Source organism: Pseudorca crassidens, chromosome 5, assembly GCF_039906515.1.
Source record: "Pseudorca crassidens isolate mPseCra1 chromosome 5, mPseCra1.hap1, whole genome shotgun sequence".
Classification (NCBI taxonomy): Eukaryota; Metazoa; Chordata; class Mammalia; order Artiodactyla; family Delphinidae; genus Pseudorca; species Pseudorca crassidens.
In genome coordinates this window covers 80,532,503-80,554,879 of record NC_090300.1, presented here as the reverse complement: position 1 = coordinate 80,554,879, position 22,377 = coordinate 80,532,503, and the positions used below count along the sequence as shown (strand labels likewise).

Here is a 22,377-nt window from a genome sequence, read left to right as displayed (position 1 = left end):
GTGTAGACCAGGGGTCAGCAAACTCCTGCTCGTGGGCCAAATCCTACTTGACGCCTGTTTTTGTATAGCCCAAAAGCTAAGGATAGTTTCTCATATTTTAAATGGTGGGAAAAAATCAAAGGAGGAATATTTCATGACGTGTGACAATTGTGTGAAATTCACATGTCCATAAATAAAGTTTTATTGCAGTACAGCCACACCCATTCATTGACATGTTGTCTCTGGCTGCGCTCTTTGCCATGACAGCAGAGTTGAGTAGCTGTGACAGAGACTGCATGGTCTGCAAATTTGGAAATACTTACCAACTGGTCCTTTATTGACAATGTTTCTTGATGTCTGGCCTGGAGTGTGAGCCAGGCGGAAGGGAAACTCTCTTGCTCAGAGCCCTTCCTTTAGTCCTTAACATCCATGCTCTGTTCCAGCTGCAAGGAGGCTGCCTCCTCGCTCAGTCACGGAATCCGATAGGAGCTCTGTCCGTAGAGAGGGGTGGAGACCCCAATTCTCACCTCTCTGCCCAAGAAGACCACACATAGGGAGACCCCAAGGCAACTTCTCTCACTGACTAAAGATCATTTCTAGCAAAGCCTAAGCAAACTATACCAATGAGGCAGGTTCACAGGCAACATGGCAATGGTGCAGAAATGACTGGGGCTATTTGGTGCACAGGTGACGGGCCGCTGCTCCCTTAAGGAGCCTATTCCATCAGCGTGAGAGCTGGCAGAGACCCGAACCTTCTGTTCCAGCCCAACTCCTCACCAATAAAGAAGACGATGCCCAAAGAGGTAAAGGGGGGTGTCCAAGGTCACCCAACCACTCGATACGGAGAAGGACAAGTGCAGATTCTTCATTCTCCCTGCAGATCCCCAAAGCAGACCCCACTCAATTTCACCAATTTTATGGACTGTTCTCAATTCTAATAATAGAGTACTCCCATACTTTTGGAATTTAAAGGCTTTTTTTTTTTTAAAAAAGAGAAAGGTGATAATATATAATAATTTTTTTTCCCCAAAGGACCTTACTTGCCAAAAAAAAAAAAAAAGTTGGGATGTCTCTATAGGACTATAATGTTAAAAAGAATTACTGGTCTATAAACCCCCAAACCACTTGCCGCTAAATAAAAGGCAAGATCCCATGAGCAACTGCGAGTGTGGTTCATTAATCTGTTGGTATATTTGTTCATTTATTGACTCAACAAATATTTATTGAGGCCCACTCTGAGCCTGGCCATATGAAAAGGAACTAAATTGCTTGTGCACCTAGGTGCCAGGCATCTCATTAACTGTTTTATATAAAGGATCTAATTTAATTTTCACAACTGCCACCCTGGAAGGTAGGTGGCATTATTCTCGTCCTGCAGACGAGGAGCTCAAGGTTCAGACTGGAGTAAAACTTGCCGAGTGTTCCCAGCCAGGCATTAGCAGACTCCCAGGTCCTGTGCTCTCTCTGTACCCCGTGCTTCCTTCTCATACATAAACGGTTCAGAGTGATATGTGGGGAAGCCAAGTGAGAATGCAGCCAGGGTCAAGGGCCCAGGCAGCTGGAGCAGGGGGGGACTCACCATTGAGCAGCCAAGTGATTCGGGGCACCGGGGTCCCCTGCACCGAGCACTGCAGCACAAAGTCCTGGCCCTCAACGACAGTGCAGTCCTTCAGGACACTGGAGAATGAGGGGGCCGCCTCCAACACGGCCAGCCCTGTGAAGGCAGAGAACAGACAGGCCATCTCAGATCACAGCTGACCCGTGCTGTTGACTGACCGGAGGCTGACACCTCACTGCCCTGGGCGCCCAGGGCTTGCTTCTTTGGTGGCCTGGCTTTGCCTGACCCATCATCACACAGGGAAGCAGGCAGCGCCACTGAGGCAGAGACCTGGAGCCTGAGGCAGAGTCACTGGCAGGGGCTTTTGCACTGTCACAAGACACCCCAGGTCTGGGAGTGCTCAGGACGAGGCTGGCCTCCTCTCCTCCGGGACACAAGTCCCTCCCCACTCCCCATCTTGTCTTGACTTTCATTATCCTGGAGCATCCGCAGAGCTCCTCCTTCCCCCTTTCTTGGCCCTATTCTACTTTCTGGTGTCTTTTATCGTCTTTGACGTGTCCCATCGGACGATGCACACATTTTTTTTTCTTTATTTTAAAAATCCTTGGCCGAAATGTTTCATTAGATTGAAAATGTGGATAAAATAGATTTTTTAGGAAGACATAAATTGCCTAAGCTGACTCAAAGAACAATTTATAAATTAAAAAAACAGACTGGCAACCTCTATGATCTAATCACAGAAATATCCCCTTACGGTTTACTCAAGAGATATATGTACAAGGACGAACACTGGAACATTGTATGTAGCAGCTAAAGACCCTGCACACCCTCGTGAATATCTTTTTCACTTGCAGGGACCACATGCCCATTGGTGAGGACATTTCAATTTTAAATTCTTATAATTAATTTTTCCAATTCCAGGACAGAATCAGATGACAAGGACTTACATGGGTTCTAGTTTTCCAACCTAGGCCAGTGATTCAGAAGCACTGGGGGCCTGGGACAATGCATTACTCAGTCCCCCCCATGATTCTGATGCACAATCTCACTGAGAACCACTGAGCTGAACTTTCCAGAAGCCTTCTAAATAGGTGAGTTGGGGAGTGTTTTGTAGTTTGGGGGCCATAATTAAGAGCAATAGGGATAGAAAATCTCTTCTACAACACCCAGAACATGCTGCAGAAGAGTCAAGGTGGCTGAGAGCTGAGAAACGGCAACTGGATTTGGTGATGAGAAGATATCTCACTGGTACTTTTCAAGAGGCTATTCCGTACAGTGATGAGGGGAAAACCATATTATACAGCAAAGGTTTAAGGGCAAAGGCTAATATTCGAGGGCTTACCAGGTACTTTTCCAGAGGTGACAATGCCACGAGACTGCTATCTTTAGCTCGTTGTATAGATGAAGTTCATAATTTCCCAGAGTCAAGCCCAATGGTGAAGCAAGGCTTTACACCCAGTTCTCTGACTTTACATCCACACTTCCTCTAGCCCCAAGCTCCCCTAGAGGGAGAGTAGCAGTGGGAGCACAGCTACAAGTCAGGATGTGGTGCATCTGAATGGGACTGGTACTGAGGGAAGGGATGCCAGCCTATCTGGACAGGTGGGGGGAGGCTCCACCTCCACCCCTTTGGATGGCATCGAATTCCCCCATTAGAGAAATGCCTTTGGGAGTCACTGAAAACAATATGGGCTTTTGTGTCAGACCAACACGGGTTAGGAATATGCTAGTTTTTACAAGGCACGGGACCTTGAACAAGTCACTGAACCTCACTACAGCTCAGTATTCTCATTTGGAAAATGGGTGTAACTCTATCTCGTAAGCTTGTTGGTATAACTGAATGGGGCCATGCAAGTAAAGCTTTTAGCACGAAGTCTGGCACATTGAACAGGCTTTCGGTGGGGGATTAGCTGTTATTATCAGCTAATAACTGGAGACTGGAGTAGCACCAAGTTTTGGGGTAAAAGAGTGAGAGAGAGAACGTGGGAGCTTAAGGGTCACTGAAGCAGAAGGAAGTTTTTTTTCTTTTTAGTTGAGGGGAGACCAGAGCACCCCCATAGGGAGGAGAAAGAGGCCTCTAGATAGGGGGACAGGGAGAGACTGAAGAAATAGTGGGAGAGTTAATCATTATTAGACCCGATCTTTGCGGGGATGGGAGGGATGGAAAGAGAAGTCTTGGTAAGGGAAACAGGCAGCTTTTCTGCAGTGATAGGAAGAAAGAGAGGAAGAGGCATTAGACGACCGACATCTTGGTGAAGCCTTCTAGAGAACAGCTAAGGAGAAAAGCAGTCAAGCAGGGCTTCTGGAATGGCAGACTAAGGACTTCCATAAGTCTGCCCCTCCAGACGAGGAACAGGGGCGCTGGCAAAAGGACTCAACACCAGCTTTCTCAGAACTCTGGAAATTACCCGAAGGCTTGCAGCATCCTGAGCAGCCTTCATTCTAAAGCAAACACACACACAGCTGAATCCTGGTAAGCACAGCTAGCTTTGTGGCATGCCCAGTTCCCACCCCCTTGCCCAGCTCTGCGGTGGCTTTAAAACCCACAGCGTCTTTCACCCCCAACTTGCTGCAGGTACGGTCTCCACGCACAGCTTCCATTTAATAATAGTAGCTAACACTCCCACCAAAGCTTCTTGGTTTTTAACCTTTGGTGGACCCAATGTTAGGCGAGTCCCCCGCCCTGACACAGAGTCCTGGATGATAAAGCTCAGGTTCCCCGACCTGGGACCTCTGCCTACAGGCGCTCCCACCTCCAAATGAATGGATACTATTCCTTGCGGAGGAATCCACAAAGGTAGTAAAATTCCCAATTAAGAAGTGAGTCAATGGTATACAGTGAAAAGCAAGACTACCTCTCACCCCTTCCTGGACCCCCAGTGTCTCTTCCTAGAGGTAACTTGTGGACCCTTCCAGAAATGTTTATGCACACACAAGCATCAGTGTGCTTTGTGGACACAGATTTTTTTTCCTTTAACACAAACAGCATATGATACACACGGTTCTCTCTGCACTTGGCTTGTCCCCCGTACTAACATATCTTGGACGGGTTTCACTAGCAGGGTCTACAGGTCAGGCACATTCGTTCCCCTGGCTTCATAGCATCTTACTGTGTGAATGAACTAGTAAGCTCTTTTTTTGGAAACATTTATTATGGCAAATTTCAAACATACACAAAAGTAGAGAAAGCTGTATAGTGAATCATCATATCCCTGTTTCTCAACTTTCATAATGGCCAATCTCACTTCATTCATACCCGCCACTGAGTCCCACAACACATGGATTATATCTGAAGTAAATATCACAAATCATATCATTTCACCAGTAAATAACTCAGCTTATACCTCTAAAATATATGGACTTTGAAAAAAATCACCACGAGATCCACCATCACATCTTAAAAATAGCACTAACTCCTTTATACCGGATATCCTGTCAGTGCTCAAATTTTCCTGATGTTCTTACAAACAAAATTTTTTTAAGGTGTCTCCATCAGGATCCACGCAAAGTCCATGTATTGCAACTACTGGTGTCTCTTATGTGTCTTTTCATCTAAGTTTCCTACAGTTTGTTCCTTCTTTCCTTTTGGCTTGCAATTTACTTGTTGAAAAAATAGGTGAAGGTTATTTGTCTCACAGAGTTTCCATCAGCCTGCAATGTGCTGTGGTCTAATAAGTTCCTCAACAGTATGACATGAGTCTAGGGTCCCTAAACACAGTTCTGTTACAGTAGTGAAAAAATGGAAACAATAGAAACAATCTAAATGGAAACAATACGGCCATGCCTAAACATCATTCTATGAAATATTATAAGGCCATTACAAAGCATGCTTTTTTTTTTTTTTTGCGGTACGCAGGCCTCTCACTGTTGTGGCCTCTCCCGTTGCGGAGCACAGTCTCCGGATGCGCAGGCTCAGCGGCCACGGCTCACGGGCCCAGCCGCTCTGCGGCATGTGGGATCTTCCCGGACCGGGGCACGAACCCGTGTCCCCTGCATCGGCAGGTGGACTCTCAACCACTGCGCCACCAGGGAAGCCCCAAAGCATGCTTTCAAACGATGTTAAAAAATATAGAACGATGCTTATGTAATGTGAGCAAATTAGAATAGTAAGCAGTATACAAACAGCACAAAACTAAATGTGTTTTAAAAATATTAAACTATCATTTACTTCTGAGTCATAAGATTATATAGAGTGTTTACATTCCTCTCAATGAACATGCACTACTTTTATAAACAGACACTATAACGAGCACAAAAGATGTGGCCCTCACATCACCTCACATCACTCTCGGTGTGTCGATCTGGTTCTCTGTGAGAGTTGGCAGCCCACAGCGGGGCTGGGCCTGGGGCCTGGGCATGTTTATTCTGAGGTGATTCGGATGCGAACTCCTGATCAGGAATCACTGTCCTGGAGCAGTGACTCTGGCCTCGGCCGGTGGGTGGGGGCGATGTTTCTGTCGGGTGGTACCCCCTGGGCAGGGGGCTGCAGGAGGTGACGCTTGTGCGGTGTGTGAGGCACCCCACAGAGGTCCTCCCTCAGGGAACCCGGGGTGACCTGGAGGAATGTACTCACTTTTCACCAGGAGGGTCCAGCCACAGGACACCCGGCCTCGGACATTGGTGGCTGTGCAGCTGTAGTTCCCGCTGTCCCTGGCCCGGGCTCTCAGGAGGCAGAGGTAATGGGTCCCCCCAGCTTCATACACCTCGATGGTGCCTTCTCTTCTCCTCAAGGGGGCCCCGTCCAGGAACCAGGTCACTTCAGGCTTCGGGATCCCTGAAACTACAGGGCCAGGTGAAGGACGGGAGGCCCCCGAGAGCACGCTGGACTTGTGGGGCGCAGGTAGGGGTGGAGAGGCTGAGCCGGAGGGCAGAGCCCAGTCCCGTGTGCGGCCGCCCTCCCGCTTCAACCTGCTTTCTTACCCCGCCACCCCACATCCCAAGGTGGAGGCAGGGTCCCTGGGGAGGAAGGCTACAAGGGGATAAGCTAGGCCTCCAGATCAGCCAGAGGGAGGAAAGAGGAGGGGCCCCTGCGGCTTGTGTGCGGTGGAGATGGTGGTGATGGGTTTCCCGCGGAGGGTGGTGAGAATTAGGGCTCAGGGTCAGTGCTGTCTCCAACCATGAGCAATGGGTCACTGCTAGGAGTTTCTCCAGAACAAGAGACATGACGAGATTGAGCCCTTCCGGAGGGGAGACCCCTGTAAGGTGCTTCCTGGGGTCGGGGGATACAGGAGACTCTGACCACTGAGCGGAAGGACGGGAGTGGCCCCCTGGGGGCTAAGTGTGGGCACCAGCGGCCTCAGGCAGCTCTACTCACCCTCGCATCTGAACTTGACCGGCTGGTCCTCACTGACTTCCTGGCTTTGGGGCTTGGTCTCAAATTTGGGGAATGTTGTGTCCCCCTGGCCCTCCGTGGGGACCTTCCTGGTAGCAACCTGGCCCACAGTGTCTTGGCTTCCCAGGCCACACTGCCTGGCGTGGAGGGCGGCTGGAGGGCGAGCAGCTGGCTTCTCCCTCTCTTCTCTGGAAGGAGACGGGGCACCCGAGACTGGCACTCTCGGTGCCAGCTGCACTTTTGCGGCCTGCAGGGTGATGGTGCTGGAAGTCTTCTGCAGGACGGGGGTCCTCAGGGCCTTTCCGGGCGAGTCCCCCACTGGCTCCGGCTCAGATTCCCTCAGGGGCTGAGGCTGGCTCCCTGTGGCCCAGGCAGGGGAACCACCTCTCTGGATGCTGGAGCAGTTCTTACTCTCAGCTGCAGCCTCCAAGCCATCCAGTTTCAGCCCCTGAGCGACTCCATTGGTCACTTCCTTCCTGATGTCTGAACTGGCCACCTTTGTTCCTCTCACAAGCGACCTGTTTGGTGGGTTGTGTGGCGGGGGACAGTGGGGCAGAAGAAGAAATAGAACAATCATCTGGTTATGCATTACAAGCCCAGACTCCAGGGATTACAAAAGCCCACAGATCAAGACAGAGTAAGAGCCGATGTCTTTCTATGCAGTTTGCTCAGTTTCCAGGCAGAAAACAAGCAGCCATTCTTCAAACCCATCCCTAGCCCAGTGTTCTATCCACACTTATTACATCTGCCCTTTTTCTCTTCTCCACGAGCCCCGACCTGGTTCGAACACGTGATGTCCCCTGTCCACGCTGGCCCTAACCCAAGTTCCACGTAGCACGCACCGTCCATCTTTTAAAAACATAAGTTGAATGATGACATTTTAAGCTTAAGAATTTCCAACAGCTTTTCCACTCGATTAAGAGTAAAACTGAGCTGTTCAAGACGGCCTGCAGGGATGCCATGTGGGAGGTGGCTCTGCGTGGACGCCCCCCCGCCCCAAGACACTGTCTCCAGTGCCTACCAGGCTGCAGCCCCTCAGGGTTCTTTGCGCCCCAGGCTCCCTCTCAACTCACCACTTTCACACCTGCAACACCTCTGTTTGGAACACTTTCTCCCTGGGGTTTTCTTCTCCTAGCTCATACTACTCCTCACAGGCCTGGGCTCCAACATCAAGCTTTCGAAGAGGGGTCCTCTGACACGTTACTCCAAACGAGCGCTTCTCGCACTTATGCTTAGCGCTCATGTTTTGTGTGGCTCTGCTTAAGGCCCTTCTCTACACCAGACAGCTCGCCATGCATACCCAGCATCTAGCACAGAGCCTCACGCTCAGGAAAGGAAGCTCTCCCGGTGAAGACGTGCTGGGTGAGCAAGTAGATTCTGGCCTTGAACGTGGAGGGCATCCTTGCAGAGCAGTGCCCTTCCTAATGACAGCTAACTAGTAAAGACACTGAGCAGGGTCTTCAAGAGTCTCGATGCTGATGGCAAGCCTGACACAGGATCTGGACAGCAAATTACAATAGGATAAAACTAAACACCCCAAATAAAACAGTGCCTCCTAAACAGTCAGTTCTCCCCCCTACATGGTGACTCAGAAATTCAGGGCGTTTCTTGATGACGAGCCCTCTTTTCTCTCAGGGCGTTTCAAGATGGAAACATGATGATCACAAAGGCTTCACATACCTATTGGCAATGTCCAAGCCTGGAAAAAGGGAGAAGGTAGAAAGACCGTTGGTGGAATGTTTTATACACCAAGAACAGCAAGTGATACGACAACCATCTCTTATTTATGACAGAGTTTGGCTTCCCAAACTCTCACTTTCCCCATCACCTATGGTCCTCCCTCCCTCTCTCCTTTCAGCTTCCCTGGTCCTGAACTTCTTGGGTTAATCTGATAAACTCCTCTGAGCCCTGGAGACACTGTTAAGCTTCCAGCACTGCCCTGGGACCTTTATGGCAGGCTCTGCTGCCCCGCCCTGGGCACTGGAGCTTCCTGTTCTCTAGCCCACAGAAGGAAACAAACACCACTCTACTGACAACTTCAAACCCAGAAAGTTTAACTTGCATGTGGCCCTCAAAAAGAAACCCCCAGTGATCATTTTTGACAAATACCTGCTTCATTTTAAAGTATACAGAGAAAGTGTAATTTTATTCAGTTCTTCAAAGAAAAAACAATACAATTACTAGATATGTTTTTCTTGCCACACGATTTTAAAACATTTTTATCACGGAAAATTACAAAATATACAATAGTACAGAGAAGGATATAACAAACACTGAAAGCCTACACCCAGATTAGGGAAATATCAACCTTTTGCCAATCTTATCTATCCCTTTTTGTTTTGGTTATTTGAGGGGCTTTTTCTGGGAATATTTTCAAACAAAATGTCATTAAGTGCTTCAGAAGGAGACAGTTCTTTAATTCAGTGCCAGGGCAAGTAAAGGGAGAGGGACTAAAACACTTCTCCAGATGACTAACAGCAGGTCCTGAGCCTGTAGTGAGTTGTGAAGTCAAATGCTATGGCCAGGACCAGGGTTTTTTCTTTCTTTTTTTAAAATTGCCAACGTTTTCTTACGTGGTAGTCCTACACTTTATGTATTTTTAAATATTCATTTATTCATTTATTTATTTTGGCTGCACCGGGTCTTAGTTGCGGCACGCGGGATCTTTTTTTTTTTTCAGCATGTGGGATCTAGTTCCCCAACCAGGGATCGAACCCGGGTCCCCTGCATTGGGAGCATGGAGTCTTACCCACTGGACCACCAGGAAAGTCCCCAGGGTTTTTTCTTTTAATGGTGTAGAATGGAAGAGAAAATGCCAGCATGTACTGTACATACTATTACTCAGGATTGTTTCATAAAACTTGTTTTAGTTAAATCTCTCTCTCTCTCTCTCTCTCTCTCTCCATCTATCTATCTGTCTATTTATCTATCTATCTATCTATCTATCTCCTGGGTTGCAATGTAGAATAAATTTGTTTCTGTGGGTAGCGAACACACTTGGGCCAAAAATGTACAGAAAGCAAGAAGGGGTGTTTTCTGAGAAAGGAAAGAGACGGGGAAGAGGAAAATCAAAGAAATGAGGGTAAGAAAGGAGGAGAGAGTAAGGTCGCTTCCCTCCCAGATCCCCAAATCCCACCCCGCTCAAGGTTCCCGCTAGAATGAAGTGACGTCAATCCCCTTCCCCCTCCACACACTCTGGCTTCCCCAGGCTGGACTTGGCAGAACCAAGGGGAATGTAAGGAAGAGACGTATTCAAAGAGATTTCAAGAGAAGAGTTTACTGGGGCTGATGACTACAGCAAGAAGAAACAGGAGTCATAGGCGATGCTGAAATGCCCAGTCTGGTGGGAAGCAGAGTTATATTGAGGGAACACCTGATCTGAACGACAGGATGGATGACAAGATCAATTTCAGGCAGGTTAAATCTGAGGTGATGGCAAGACATTAGCAACGCCCACTCATCCAAAAGGCAATTAGAGATGTAAATAAAAAAGGAGTCTGGGGCTTCTCTGGTCGCGCAGTGGTTGAGAGTCCACCTGTCGATGCAGGGGACACGGGTTCGTGCCCCAGTCCGGGAGGATCCCACATGCCGCGGAGCGGCTGGGCCCGTGAGCCATGGCCGCTGAGCCTGCGCGTCCGGAGCCTGTGCTCCGCAACGGGAGAGGCCACAGCAGTGAGAGGCCCGCGTACAGCAAAAAAAAAAAAAAAAAAAAAAAAAAAAAAAAAAAAAAAAGGAGTCTGAGCAGGAAGGAAAAACTGAACACAGGTGTGCAGACACACGTGAAGCATCTTCCTCCATGGCCGTGTCTGTGCTACCCGCCTACCCTTTCTTCTGATTCAAGACCCTGCCCCTGGGGAGGGACACATGAGTAGGTAAGTGTGACACGTGTCACACACAGACACGTAATGAGCAAGAAGCTCCTTCTAGGAGGGTAGGGACTCCAGGAAGGGACGGTCCGGCACTAGCCCTCCCACCGCCTGATACCTTGGATGGAGAGCTCAGCAGACATGGAGGCCTTCCCTGACCCGTTCACCACCAGGCACGTGTACACTCCCACGTCATCTTGGTTGACCTCGTGGATTTCCAGGACTTGCATCCCATTCTTCTCAGACATAGACACACGGGAACTGGGCTGCAGGGGAACATCTCCCTGGGGACGGCATAGACAGCTTGGTCAGAGAAACTGCTCACCTTTTGACTCTGTCCTACCTGCTGTCAATCCAGGTGGGACAGACACCAGGCATGCACAGCAGGGCCCTCTGCTCTGGGCTCTGTCAACATGCTTGGAGAGCAGCCTGAGGGCCACCCAAGGGTCCTGACTCGAGGAGCATGGATGCGCTGTGGTGTTCGGTCCAGCTGAGGGCAGGTGTATGGAACCTGTTTCAAAGGAGCCCTAGTTTGAGGTGGGAAATCCTATATTCCTCACTTTAGTTCTCCTCTGTCTTCCTCTTCCTTTTATTGATGTTCCAGGGTCAGTACAGGAGAATCAGGAATCAGGGAAAAGGCATCCTGTCACTCATTTTTATACAGGAGTTCCGTCTGTGAAAAAGCTCCTCTCCCTGGCCTTGACCCCCAGAGCTCCTCACTGCCCTGTTAACATGGGCTGCCCCCCGCCACTGCTGCCTCCTCTTCCCCCTCCCCCACCCCCCACCTCTGTCTTCACATTGTTCAGCCCTGAATGATTTATAAAGCACTCCCACGTGGAGCCTCCCAGCAGTATTTGTAGGTAGGTGGGATTATCTCTGCCTCATAGATAAGGAAACTGGGGTTCTAAGAGATCAAATGCTTTGCCCAGCATCTCATGCTTTGTCAATCAGGGAGCTGTGGCTTGAAATCAGCCCCAGACTTCAGACTCCACTCTCTTGACATGGTCAGGTCTGTTTTGACTCGGAAGTTTTATACTGTTTTGTGAGCGTGTGGATTACAGGACATCGTGGGCTGAGTAACACAGGGAGAGTGTGCAAACAGGGGCAAGAACAGGCATGGCTACCAAACACATGAGAACCTCAAGGACGCTCTACAGTTGAAGTGGAAGGGACTGATTGGGAAGACCGACTCCCCGTAGTCCAGGGATCTAACCCAGAGTCAGGGCAGACAAAACCTCACCTTGAGCCAGGAGACCTGTGGCTGGGGCCGGCCAGTGATCTTGCAGGAGAATCGCCCCATCTGTCCTTCTTTGACCACCGCTCGGCCCAGCTTAGTAGCAAACTTTGGTGGGCATTCTCCCCAGATGCTGGGACGGGTCTCCACCGCAGGGGCTGCAAATCTGTCCCTGTAAAGAAATCAGCAGAGAATCTACAGCAATGCAGATGCTTTTCTCTCTGTCCCCACCCAAGTTACTTAAGTTGGGTTCAGAAATCAGCAAAGGGCAACCTTCCCAATTCTGTGCCTCAAACACGTTTCTGAAAAGGTCTGTGGCACCGAAACCTATTGCCTCCACCTCCTGAGCATGCAGCCAGCCTTCAGTTACTAGCCTCCCGTGAAGTTAGGTATGCTTGAATTCTACGGAGGTCCGGCCAAAGCCCAGCTTTGGCCCACAGACTGTGATCAGGAAGCAGAAACACCATGTGTCATTTCTAGGCTGGACCCATCAAAACCTCCTGTGCTGTTCTCCACAGCCTCTCTTGCCCACTCTTCTGGCTGGATGCAGAGTCCTGCTGAGGCTCCGAGGCCTAGGAGACGATGGAGCCACAAAACAGAAGGAGCCTGGGTCCCCGAAAGATGATAGGAAGGTTTTCCACCTGTGCAAGAATATGTGCACTGACTTTGCTTGAGTAAGAAATCACCTTTCCCTGTGTCGAGCCATTGCAATCTGGGGGCTTGCCTGTTACAGCAGCTACTGTTACTTACCCTCACCAATTTAGGCTTACTTGCCATACGAAATTCACATACTGACCGCCCCTTGTAAGTCTGCTTGTTTAAGTCTTCTGACTATTTGCCTTGGTTGTTAGGGACTCCTGCAGACTCTGGCCACATAGCCCACTTGCATTTAGCAACTGGACTCGCCAAAGGGGTATCCATAGAGGCCTCCAGGTCAGGAGATGCCGTGTGACTGACACATCACACCACAATAGGCTCCCGCTTTAGTTATCACAACCCAAGATGTTTGAGAAGACTTGCTCCCCAGGCTGTTCTGCCAAGGCCTCAGGAAACGCCAGTGACCTTACGCTGGGTTGGACATCCTGGAACTTACCCCAAGGCTTTGGAAACAAGAGGCTGACCGTGCTTCTTCACAAAGCCCCCTGCAAGTAGGAAACAAAGAGAAAGAGGCTTGAAAAGTCCGGTCTGAGCCACACACTGGGAGCAACAAAAGCCAGAAAGAGTCAGCGGGGGCGGGGCGCGGATAATGACGGAACAGTTCACCCTGACCGAGCCCATACTGGGTCAGGCTCTATGGTGGGCGCTTTACATGCGTCGTCGCACGGATTTCCTGCAATACTTTAAGGAGGCTGGTATTACAACATCCTTCTATTTTTTTAAACGGGTGAGAAAAAATGACATTCGGAGACATAAAGTCGCCCAGTTGAGTCACAGAGCCAGTAATGGTACAGGAAAGCATCCCGGTTTACCTATTCTAGAACACTCCACCATTCTGCTGAGTGGTTATATGCCCCTGGACCTTCCACTCGGGGATGATCTGTGGCGATCAGGACCTCTCCAGAAAAGGAGCCAGTTGAACGGACAGGGGAGATGCACATGCATCTCTCTTACTACATCTACTCCTTTTTGACCCAATCACCACGCCACCCTTCCACTTAACGCCCAGCAAACAGCAGGGTCTGTCCCGCTGGAATGGAGCAGATCACAGGAGACAAGCTCCAGAGCAGCCAGCACCTCCCAGAACCTGCACCAGCGGGACGCTGGGCACTGCCAGTCCTGGGTGAGGGGCTGCTGTGCTGGGAGGGAAGCAGTTAAACAGCAGACTGTGCAAGGCGGCTGGGCTCAGCTCCTTCACCCAACTGCGGCTTCACCCAACGTGACCAGGAGGTGACTATACAGCAGTGGGGTGTTTTTGAGGAATGGGGAGGGGGAGAGGAGGGCATCTTTGAGATAACAATCAGCCTGGAAGCTGTTCTCTTTCTGAGACACACTGGGAATGTTTTTGTTTTTGTTTTTTTTTGGCGGTATGCGGGCCTCTCACTGTTGTGGCCTCTCCCGTTGCGGAGCACAGGCTCCGGACGCACAGGCTCAGCGGCCATGGCTCACGGGCCCAGCCGCTCCGCGGCATGTGGGATCTTCCCGGACCGGGGCACGAACCCGCATCCCCTGCATCAGCAGGCGGACTCTCAACCACTGCGCCACCAGGGAAGCCCGGGAATGTTTATTAAACTCCACCCAAGGCACGCATGGAAGGGGTAGAAGTCATTCCCTGATATCGGCAGGCAGCTGTAATGGGAGATCTGCAGGGTGTCTCCCGGAAAAGGGTAAACTTCCTTAAATTCCAGCACTGATCACATCTATGTGAATGCATAGGAACATCGGAATGGAAGGTGAAGGTCATGGCTGAGTACCTCCCTCAGCCATATCTGGTTGAAGGTTATACCAGGACCTTAGTGGAAAAGGGTTAATAACAACGCCTGCCTCACATGTAAGCTGTGATGCCACATGGGTTGACACTTGCTGTACCTGCATTCTGCTTAACATAACTATTTAGTGAGCCGTGTACAGTTTTCATCCCATAATGTGGGTTTAGTTGTTGTCATTCAATTCTCTGTTCAAGGTTAAAAGAATTTATACGCTGATAAAAGGAGAGACCTGCTCTGGGAAGGCCCAACTGACAACTGCAGTCAAGATGCTGGGGTCCCTCGGACACCGCTGGAGGAAGTGCTTTTAGAAGGTATTTGAGCAAATGAGAATCATCAGCTTTAAAGATGCTCTGCTCTTAGATCAGCATCTTCCTTTCTGTCTCTCCAGTTAAAGGAAACGATGCTAAAAGTAGGAAAGAAAGTTTACAAAGCTACTCACTTTGGTCTTGTTTGTAGTAGTAAATATTGGAAACAACATAAATGTCACACAGTAGGGAGACAATAAGTGGCTTAGTAAAATGTACAATTAGACATCGTATTCTGCCACCAAATTATGTTTAAGAATACATGAAACATGCAGAAATATGTTAAAAATATTATATCATTTGCTCTTCAGCACACTCCAGCTGGGCTGTGATCCTCTCCACTCCACGGAGCTCCATTCCGACCACCATCTTGCCAAACCCAGTGGTTAATCCTCTGACAGTCTCACTCAGTAGCACTTGACAGCAGGGGCCACGCCTCTCCAAAGCACTTTCTCCTCCAGACTCTCCTGCTTTGACCAGGTTGCCTATTCCTTCCTCAACCTCCTTCTCTTCTGGAACTTTATCTCGGAGAGCACCCTAGGGCTGAGTCTTGGGTCCTCTCCTCAGTGCTATGGACTCTTCCCCGGGGGGGTCTTAGTCCCATAGCTTTAAATAATATCCATAATAACTCCCAAGCCATACTCCCACCAGAACTTTTGATTCCTCAGAAGTATCCAGGCCAGTGCCCAGCACATAGTAGGTATTCAAATATTTGTTAAACGAATGAATTTTATGAAAAAAAGAGCAGCATGCAAAATTTTCTATTCAATGTGATCATAATCAGGTAAAAATAAGATACAATACCCAAACATAGTGAAACAACCAGAAGAAAATATATCAAAACGTAATCGCCTCTTATACATGCTCTATTCCACAGCATTAGGCACACACCAATCACCAAGACTCTCATCTAAAATATCCAGGTACCATTCACTGCACTTATCATGCTACTGTACCACTCATTTCACATTGGGGTAAAGATCTGATAAAAATTAGACTGGTCAATAGATAACCAACAAGGACCTACTGTACAGCACAAGGAACTACACTCAGTATTCTGTAATAACCTATAAGGGAAAAGAACCTGAAAAGGAATATGTGTACATATAAGTGAATCACTGCGCTGTACACCTGAAACCAACACGATATTGTAAATCAACTATACTTTAATAGAAATAAATAATTAATTTAAAAAATTAGACTGATCAACAGATGAATGGATAAACAATATAAGGTCTATCTATACAATGAAATATTATTCAGCCATGCAGAGAAATAATGATACGTGCTACAACAAAGATTAACCCTGAAAATTTCTGCTAAGTGAAAAAAGCCAGACACACAAAAAATGTATGATTCCATTCATATGAAATGTTCTGAAGCAGCAAATCCACAGAGACAGAAGGCAGATTGAGTGGTTGCCGGGGGCTGGGGGAGGGGGGAGTAGAGTGACTGCTCAATGGGTGTGGGGTTTCTGTTTGGGGTGATGAAAAGTTCTGGGGCTAGACAGTGGTGATCGCTGCACACCATTGTGAATGTACTTAATGCCATTGAGTTGCATGCTTTAAAAGGGTTAAAATGGCAAATTTTATGTAATATGTATTTTATCACAATAAAAAAATTATACTAAGAATCTTTAAAACTCTTGGGAGCTAAATGTCTTAATCCAAAGGCTAAAATTCCTCTACTCCTTAAAAGATAGAGCAAAAATATGGCATTTCCTCAAAGAATACCAAAAGTGTGCTGTTTGGAGGTACTTCTGTATCAGAGTAAGAGCAGTTTATGGTACAATCCAAAGGCAACATATAAAGCAGTCAGCTAAAAATGGAATTGAGGAATGCTCATCTTAATGTGTGTCAACACCAGAGACATACATCAAAGCAAACAGAGAATTGGGGCTAAAATAGCTAACAGGGTCTATTTATAGGCAACAATTTGAAGTTGCAAATTGTCAGATAAGGCAAAATTAATTTTGTGAAAGTATGAAAATCTGGCAGAACAGCAAGGCTATGTAGAAAAATAAGTGGAAAGGGGATTAAGGTAGAAATGCCCAAAATAGAAGAGTAGGTTAAGAGAATTAGTGAAGACAGGATCGAGTTAGTGAGAGGGAAAAAAAGGCCAAGGCACCAAAGGTATTTAAACAGTCATCTCAGATTTTTCAAGAATGAGTAAAAGAGGATGCTAGCAGGTTTTAGGAATGAAAAGTTCAATAGCGGAGGTACTACGCACATTTTGTCAAAGACTGAGTAGACACAGAGAATGCTGCTGAAAGGGGAATAATGTGATCATGATGGTAAGAAGAAGACATACTTCTAAAAAGGTGCGATGATATAATTTATCATCCAAACAGAGACTCTGGACACTGAAAGGGGCATAATTAATAATTCTGCCCGGACAACAGGAGTAAAATCAGGACTGGTCCAGGCAAACCAGGGAGCAGTCACCCCACTTGCAGGCAACTTCAAAGGAGATTTTAAGGACTGCTTAAAATATTGGTTCTTCAATCAATCAGAACAAATACCCACTTTTTATAACATGTATTTAGCAATGTCCCCTGTGCCATGTTGAATCAATATTTGCCGCTAACCATCCGTATATATAATTTCAAAAAGAAAACAAATGTAAAGCCCTGACTAAAATGTTAAGGAGAAACAAAAGGAAAGGGAAGTATAGTAATGTTTATTTCAATATGGAATTTCAATATTTCGATAGTGTACATCAATAGATGTTCAAGCATGTCTATTTCAATGTAAATGCCCAGGCACTTTAGAAGACATAACGAAATAGATGCCTGCACTGGCTCATATGCATGTTTGGATTTGAAGGTGAATGATCAAAAAACACACTGTACAAGTAGTCACGGAAATGAAGGAACACAGGTATACAGGTGGACGCTAGAATAAAAAGTAGTGTTAGCAATGTTATATGTCAATTATATCTCAATAAAGAGAAAAAAAGAAAAAATTAGTATAGTAAAAAGAAAGAGTCGTGTTAGGATAAATAACAGAGAAGACATTATATAACAAAGAAAGAATGAAACCTTAAAAGAAGATAACACAGCAAGACAAGTTACAGACCCCTGAAGTAGAGAAAATGGGGAAAAATGACTGTAAGTGTGGTGTCAAAACAATTTTCTGCTGTATGACATGGGATCCTTGAGACCTCATCTGTACTAAAACACTGATTCAGTCCCTATTATGCATAAGGCATTAGTTAGAGCTTCAGCAAGTAGACTGATGTGTGTAATAGAAGCTAGAATAAAACTTGAGCCTTAAGAGAAAAGCAAAGTGCTTCAAAGATGGGAGAGGGGACACCCCAGAGCAGGGCCTATTGAAGATCTTGAGTTTCAGTTTAAAGATGGATCATTGGAGGATTCGAAGGGAGGGAATGATAAAATCCCATCTAAATTCTTTGAAAGATATTTTCAGCAGCAATGCGGAGATTAGAGTGGGGTATGGGTAGAACTGGGGAGACCATTTGGAAATCTGTGCAACAGGACGGAGTGGATAGGACCACGATGGTGGCAGTGGGGACAAATGAGAACTGGCACAGCAGGATCTGGTGACTGACCAGGGAAGCGGAGGGAGGGAGCACTTGAGGATGACGAGGTGGCTGGGCTGCCCTGCTTCCAAAGGAGGTTTGGGTTATCACCTGTCAAGGTTTCAGCTGTGCCTTCCAGAGGGCACTAAAGCCCTAACCATAAATGTTAATGCACCTCGGCCAGGGGCTGCCTGTCACTGTATAAATGGGGGCCTCACCCTATATAAACAGTTCACTCTACAGCCTCCACTCAGGCAGGGAGCTCTGGAGGTCACTGCCACAGTCCACGTTCACTGGAATGTGCACATGTACATTATTCTTACACTATGACACTCAATAACAAATACAGTTGACGCTTGAAGAACCCGGTGGTTAGGGATGCCAACCCCGTGCAGTGGAAAATCCACGTACTCTATCTCTGCCTCAAAAATGAAGGAATTGATACATGACTCACCCAAGGGCAGGAAGCTGAAGCTGTTCTGCAGAATCAGGACTCAAACCCTAGTTCTTTTGATTCTGCATATTGTGATCTCTAATTGAACACAAACTTCCTCCCACACTAAGTTAATTTAAATATCTGTAAAATGAAAATACAGGTACTCTACTTATTGGAAAAAAATCCATATATAAGTGGACTCATGCAGTTCAAAACTGTTATTCAAGGGTCAACCATACATCCTTGCATAGAGGCTAAGGAGGTTATCCCAGGGCGCCTAGTAGACATTTCAGGAGTTCTATTTGGGTCCCCAGGAAACGGATGCACTAAAGAACCAGTTCTTCCTCAGGCGGTTGAAATAAAATATCCACCACTTAGAAGACAAATTACTTCCTGGTCATGGATGGATAAGGTAGTCATATATCCTACCCAATGAGTTCAAAGGAGTAGTGACACGAAGTTTTGTTTTGGAGGGGGGAATAGTTGAATAAATTGCGGCCAGCGATCTCTCAATTGTCCTACATAAGTACTCTGAAGAGGAATTTAGATCCTCTGCAGAGACAAAACAGCTGTTTTCTTTAGAGTCTTCTTTCTGAGGCCAAGGAGCACAGGCATGCCATCTCACTTCTCAAGAGTCACTTTCCACTGTGATTCCCTCCCAAGACACCAAGCCAAGTAGCAGGTATTCCCTTCAGTACTTAAGTCATAAAGACTGATCTTGTATCAATTTATCAGGAAGGAAACCAAGAGAAATTTACCTCTGGTTTGAGCCGCTCCCCACTTGTGGGTCTGATGTGGTAGGAGTCATCTGGCTGTGGCTACTGTACAGGTGTCTGAGCAGAAGCCACCCAGTGAGCAAGTGCAGCATAGGGGAAGGTTACTTTAAGCATGGTTCTGGAGAAAGTCATTGTACTAATAAGCAACCCATTTTTGTTGGGGATCATGCAGAGTGATGGTGTATCAAAGACTAATGGAACACATGAAAAATCTGTGATCGTAATACTTGTAGTAAACCCATGTGTTCAGAAAAATGAAGGTAAAGTTAAAAAGATTCATGAAGCAAAGCAAGCACATAGTAGGTCTGTCCCTCAAGCTGTGGCTAAGGACAGCAGTTCATCTGGAGAGCTACATGCCGTAGGAAAATGGAAAAGCAACAAGTAAGGGCAGAATCGTCCACTCATACTCTGGAACGGATGTGACTCTAAAAACCGCCTCGCCTCGTGCTCCAGACCTCCCACAGGCTCCTCCCAATCTGTCCTTCAGCTTTATTTCCCACTACTCTCTGCTCCTGCCCGTCTACTCACCCCACCCTCCACCCCAGGCCCTAACTCTTAACCACCTTCCTCTCATCCCCAGCATCAGAATCATAATCTGCCATCCCAATCTCACTCGCTCTGTCCGGGCTAGCCAAGCCCCCCCTCCTCCAAGAAGATACCGCAGACCATTTCAGCCTCCAGATGTCTCGTCCTCCTCTACGTTTACAGAGCGGAAGTGCCAATCATTTGGCAAACAAACCTGTGCTGCCTTGGGGTTGTGCTTTTACTTAGCTTTTAACGTGTCTACGTCTTAGCTGACCAACCAGGTTCTTGCAGAAAGGATCTGACAAAGCATTCATCTCCCACACGGCACCGCACAAAGCCAGCACTTCCTAAATGCAGCCTGATGTTGTTGCTTAACTGCAACATGACAATGAAATATGAGGTCAAGAAAGTCTCTTGAGAGCAATAACCAAGTCTTGCTGCTCTTAGATCCCAGCACAAAGTTAGCACGTGCAATGAGGTCTGATGAATGAAGAAGAGGCTAGAACTACAAGCAACTGGGAAAGCTCTGGGGGTGGAGATGGGAGAAATGGGTAGAGGAGTTAGAGATGGGAAGAAAAGATGACGGCTGGCCCAGCCAGGGGTACTGGCGTGCATTTTGGAGGGAAAAAGAGGCAAAGTGAAACTGGAAGGTGAAAACAAAAGAGGGAAGGGAGAAGGAGATTTGGAAGGCGTGCTTCCAGAACAGAATGGGACCAAGTCATTTGTCACCTAACTCTTCCGTGTAGCAAATAAGTGAGGCAGTCTTGACACACAACTGTTTCACGGCAAAGAGATTGGAGGGGCAAAAAGAATAATCTTCATCTCTACCATATTTATATTTTTCCCATTGATGAGACAGAAAAGGACAAGAACTCAGAACATTTTAATATTCTGACTGGGTAAGAAAAAAAATAGGGCATATGCCCCTACAGAAAGAAGAGTCATCAGTGAGTATAACAGACTGAAAAGAGTTTATAAAGAATACAAATGGGAAATACAATTACAGATCTTTAAGAAGGTAGAAAATTTAGGTAAAAGAAGACAGTACAAAAGAAGAGGACAACAAAACAAAAGGAGAATCACGGAAGATGTTCTTGAGGAATACAATAATTTAAAACTCAGCCATTGTAAACAGACATGGGCTCAAATATATAATGTCATCAATTCAATCCAATGTGAAAATGAAGGGATCTGAGAAGTCTGACCCTGGAAAAGGGTAGTAGCAAAAGACATGGCGCAGAAGCATTTCCTACAAATTCAAAACCACCAGAGAATGCTGGTGCCAGCAGCACCAGAATAGCTTGGCTAGCGGTCACTAAGGCCAGTCTTCTCCCTTAAATCCCATGACATGGGGTCACTCTCCTCTCTGCCGCCACATTCTAGGTGGCCTGCCACCTGGCTCTCTTTTGCTCGCATGGTCAGGGAGCACTGAATTCTATTGCAAAAGTGATATTTGTTACCTATTTATAGTCTCTCTTTCCCCATTGGAAGTAAACTCCAAGGGGGCAGACAGCCTGTCTGAATTGGGCCTGACACAGAGAGAAACAGAGTGGTGAACGAGGCAATGGATAGAGGGATGCACTCTTTGCTTGTGTGAGACATTCCAAGATGAGGGGACATGTCTTTGCTTTTCCACAGAGACAAAAGTGGCAGCCTCAGAACCTATCACCTACAGGGGAGGGAGCTGGGGGAAGAATCACCCAGGAATGGAGGTGAAGGAGGAGGAATTTGCATGAAGGATAGTGTACTTAATAGAGAAGAAAGAGTGATGGTCAAGGCTGGATCCAGAAAGGAGGGAGGAAACAGGTCTTTGACTACCCCCCACCTCCAATTATTCATTTCAAAGAAAACTCCCAAGAGGAAGGAGCCCCTGGCCGAATCTATTCCCCAGCGAATACATATTCACTATTTTTAAAGTTATTTTTTCAGTTGTTCATTGCACTCTTAGGCGGAGTCGTTAATGGCTTGGAATTTATTTTTCAGAGATGAAAATAAACTTTATCCACTTCCTCTGAAACTATCGCTCTCCACTCTCTTGCTACTCCTCTTCCCCTAGAATAAGCCCTTATTTCTCAACATCATCTTTAAAGCTTTACTCACTGCCCAGTGCACCAGACATGTTGATCATGACTAGGGTAACCATGCAATTTATTATCCAAACTGGGACTCTTCTGAAAGTCAAAGGAGGCTCTATTTATAATTACATTGGTAGAGCAGGCATGCTGGGACAAATGGTCACCCTAAGGACACTTGCTGTGACCATGGGTCTGCAAAAGGGCAACCACTTGCCCAAATGCTCACATTTGAGAATCATTTGTACTAGGAAAAATATATCACATCTGTAACTGAATCCTTCCTTGCTACTCAAAGTGTGACCTGTGGACCAGCAGCACGGGCACC

The 22,377-nt window shown here is 47.1% G+C and overlaps 1 protein-coding gene across 15 annotated transcripts in view; it reads right to left on the bottom strand.

Annotated features, from left to right (window-relative positions):
* Window positions 1-22,377, bottom strand: part of MYLK (myosin light chain kinase) — a 265,973-nt gene that overhangs the window by 104,758 nt on the left and 138,838 nt on the right. For all 15 annotated transcript variants that reach the window (XM_067738675.1, XM_067738679.1, XM_067738673.1 and 12 more), the window contains 7 exons: window positions 13,063-13,111; window positions 11,976-12,141; window positions 10,854-11,019; window positions 8,550-8,568; window positions 6,852-7,387; window positions 6,111-6,317; window positions 1,559-1,693 (listed from right to left, as the gene is read on the bottom strand). In XM_067738675.1, coding sequence (XP_067594776.1) covers window positions 1,559-1,693; window positions 6,111-6,317; window positions 6,852-7,387; window positions 8,550-8,568; window positions 10,854-11,019; window positions 11,976-12,141; window positions 13,063-13,111 — 1,278 coding nt within the window. The remainder of the gene's footprint in view (window positions 1-1,558; window positions 1,694-6,110; window positions 6,318-6,851; window positions 7,388-8,549; window positions 8,569-10,853; window positions 11,020-11,975; window positions 12,142-13,062; window positions 13,112-22,377) is intronic.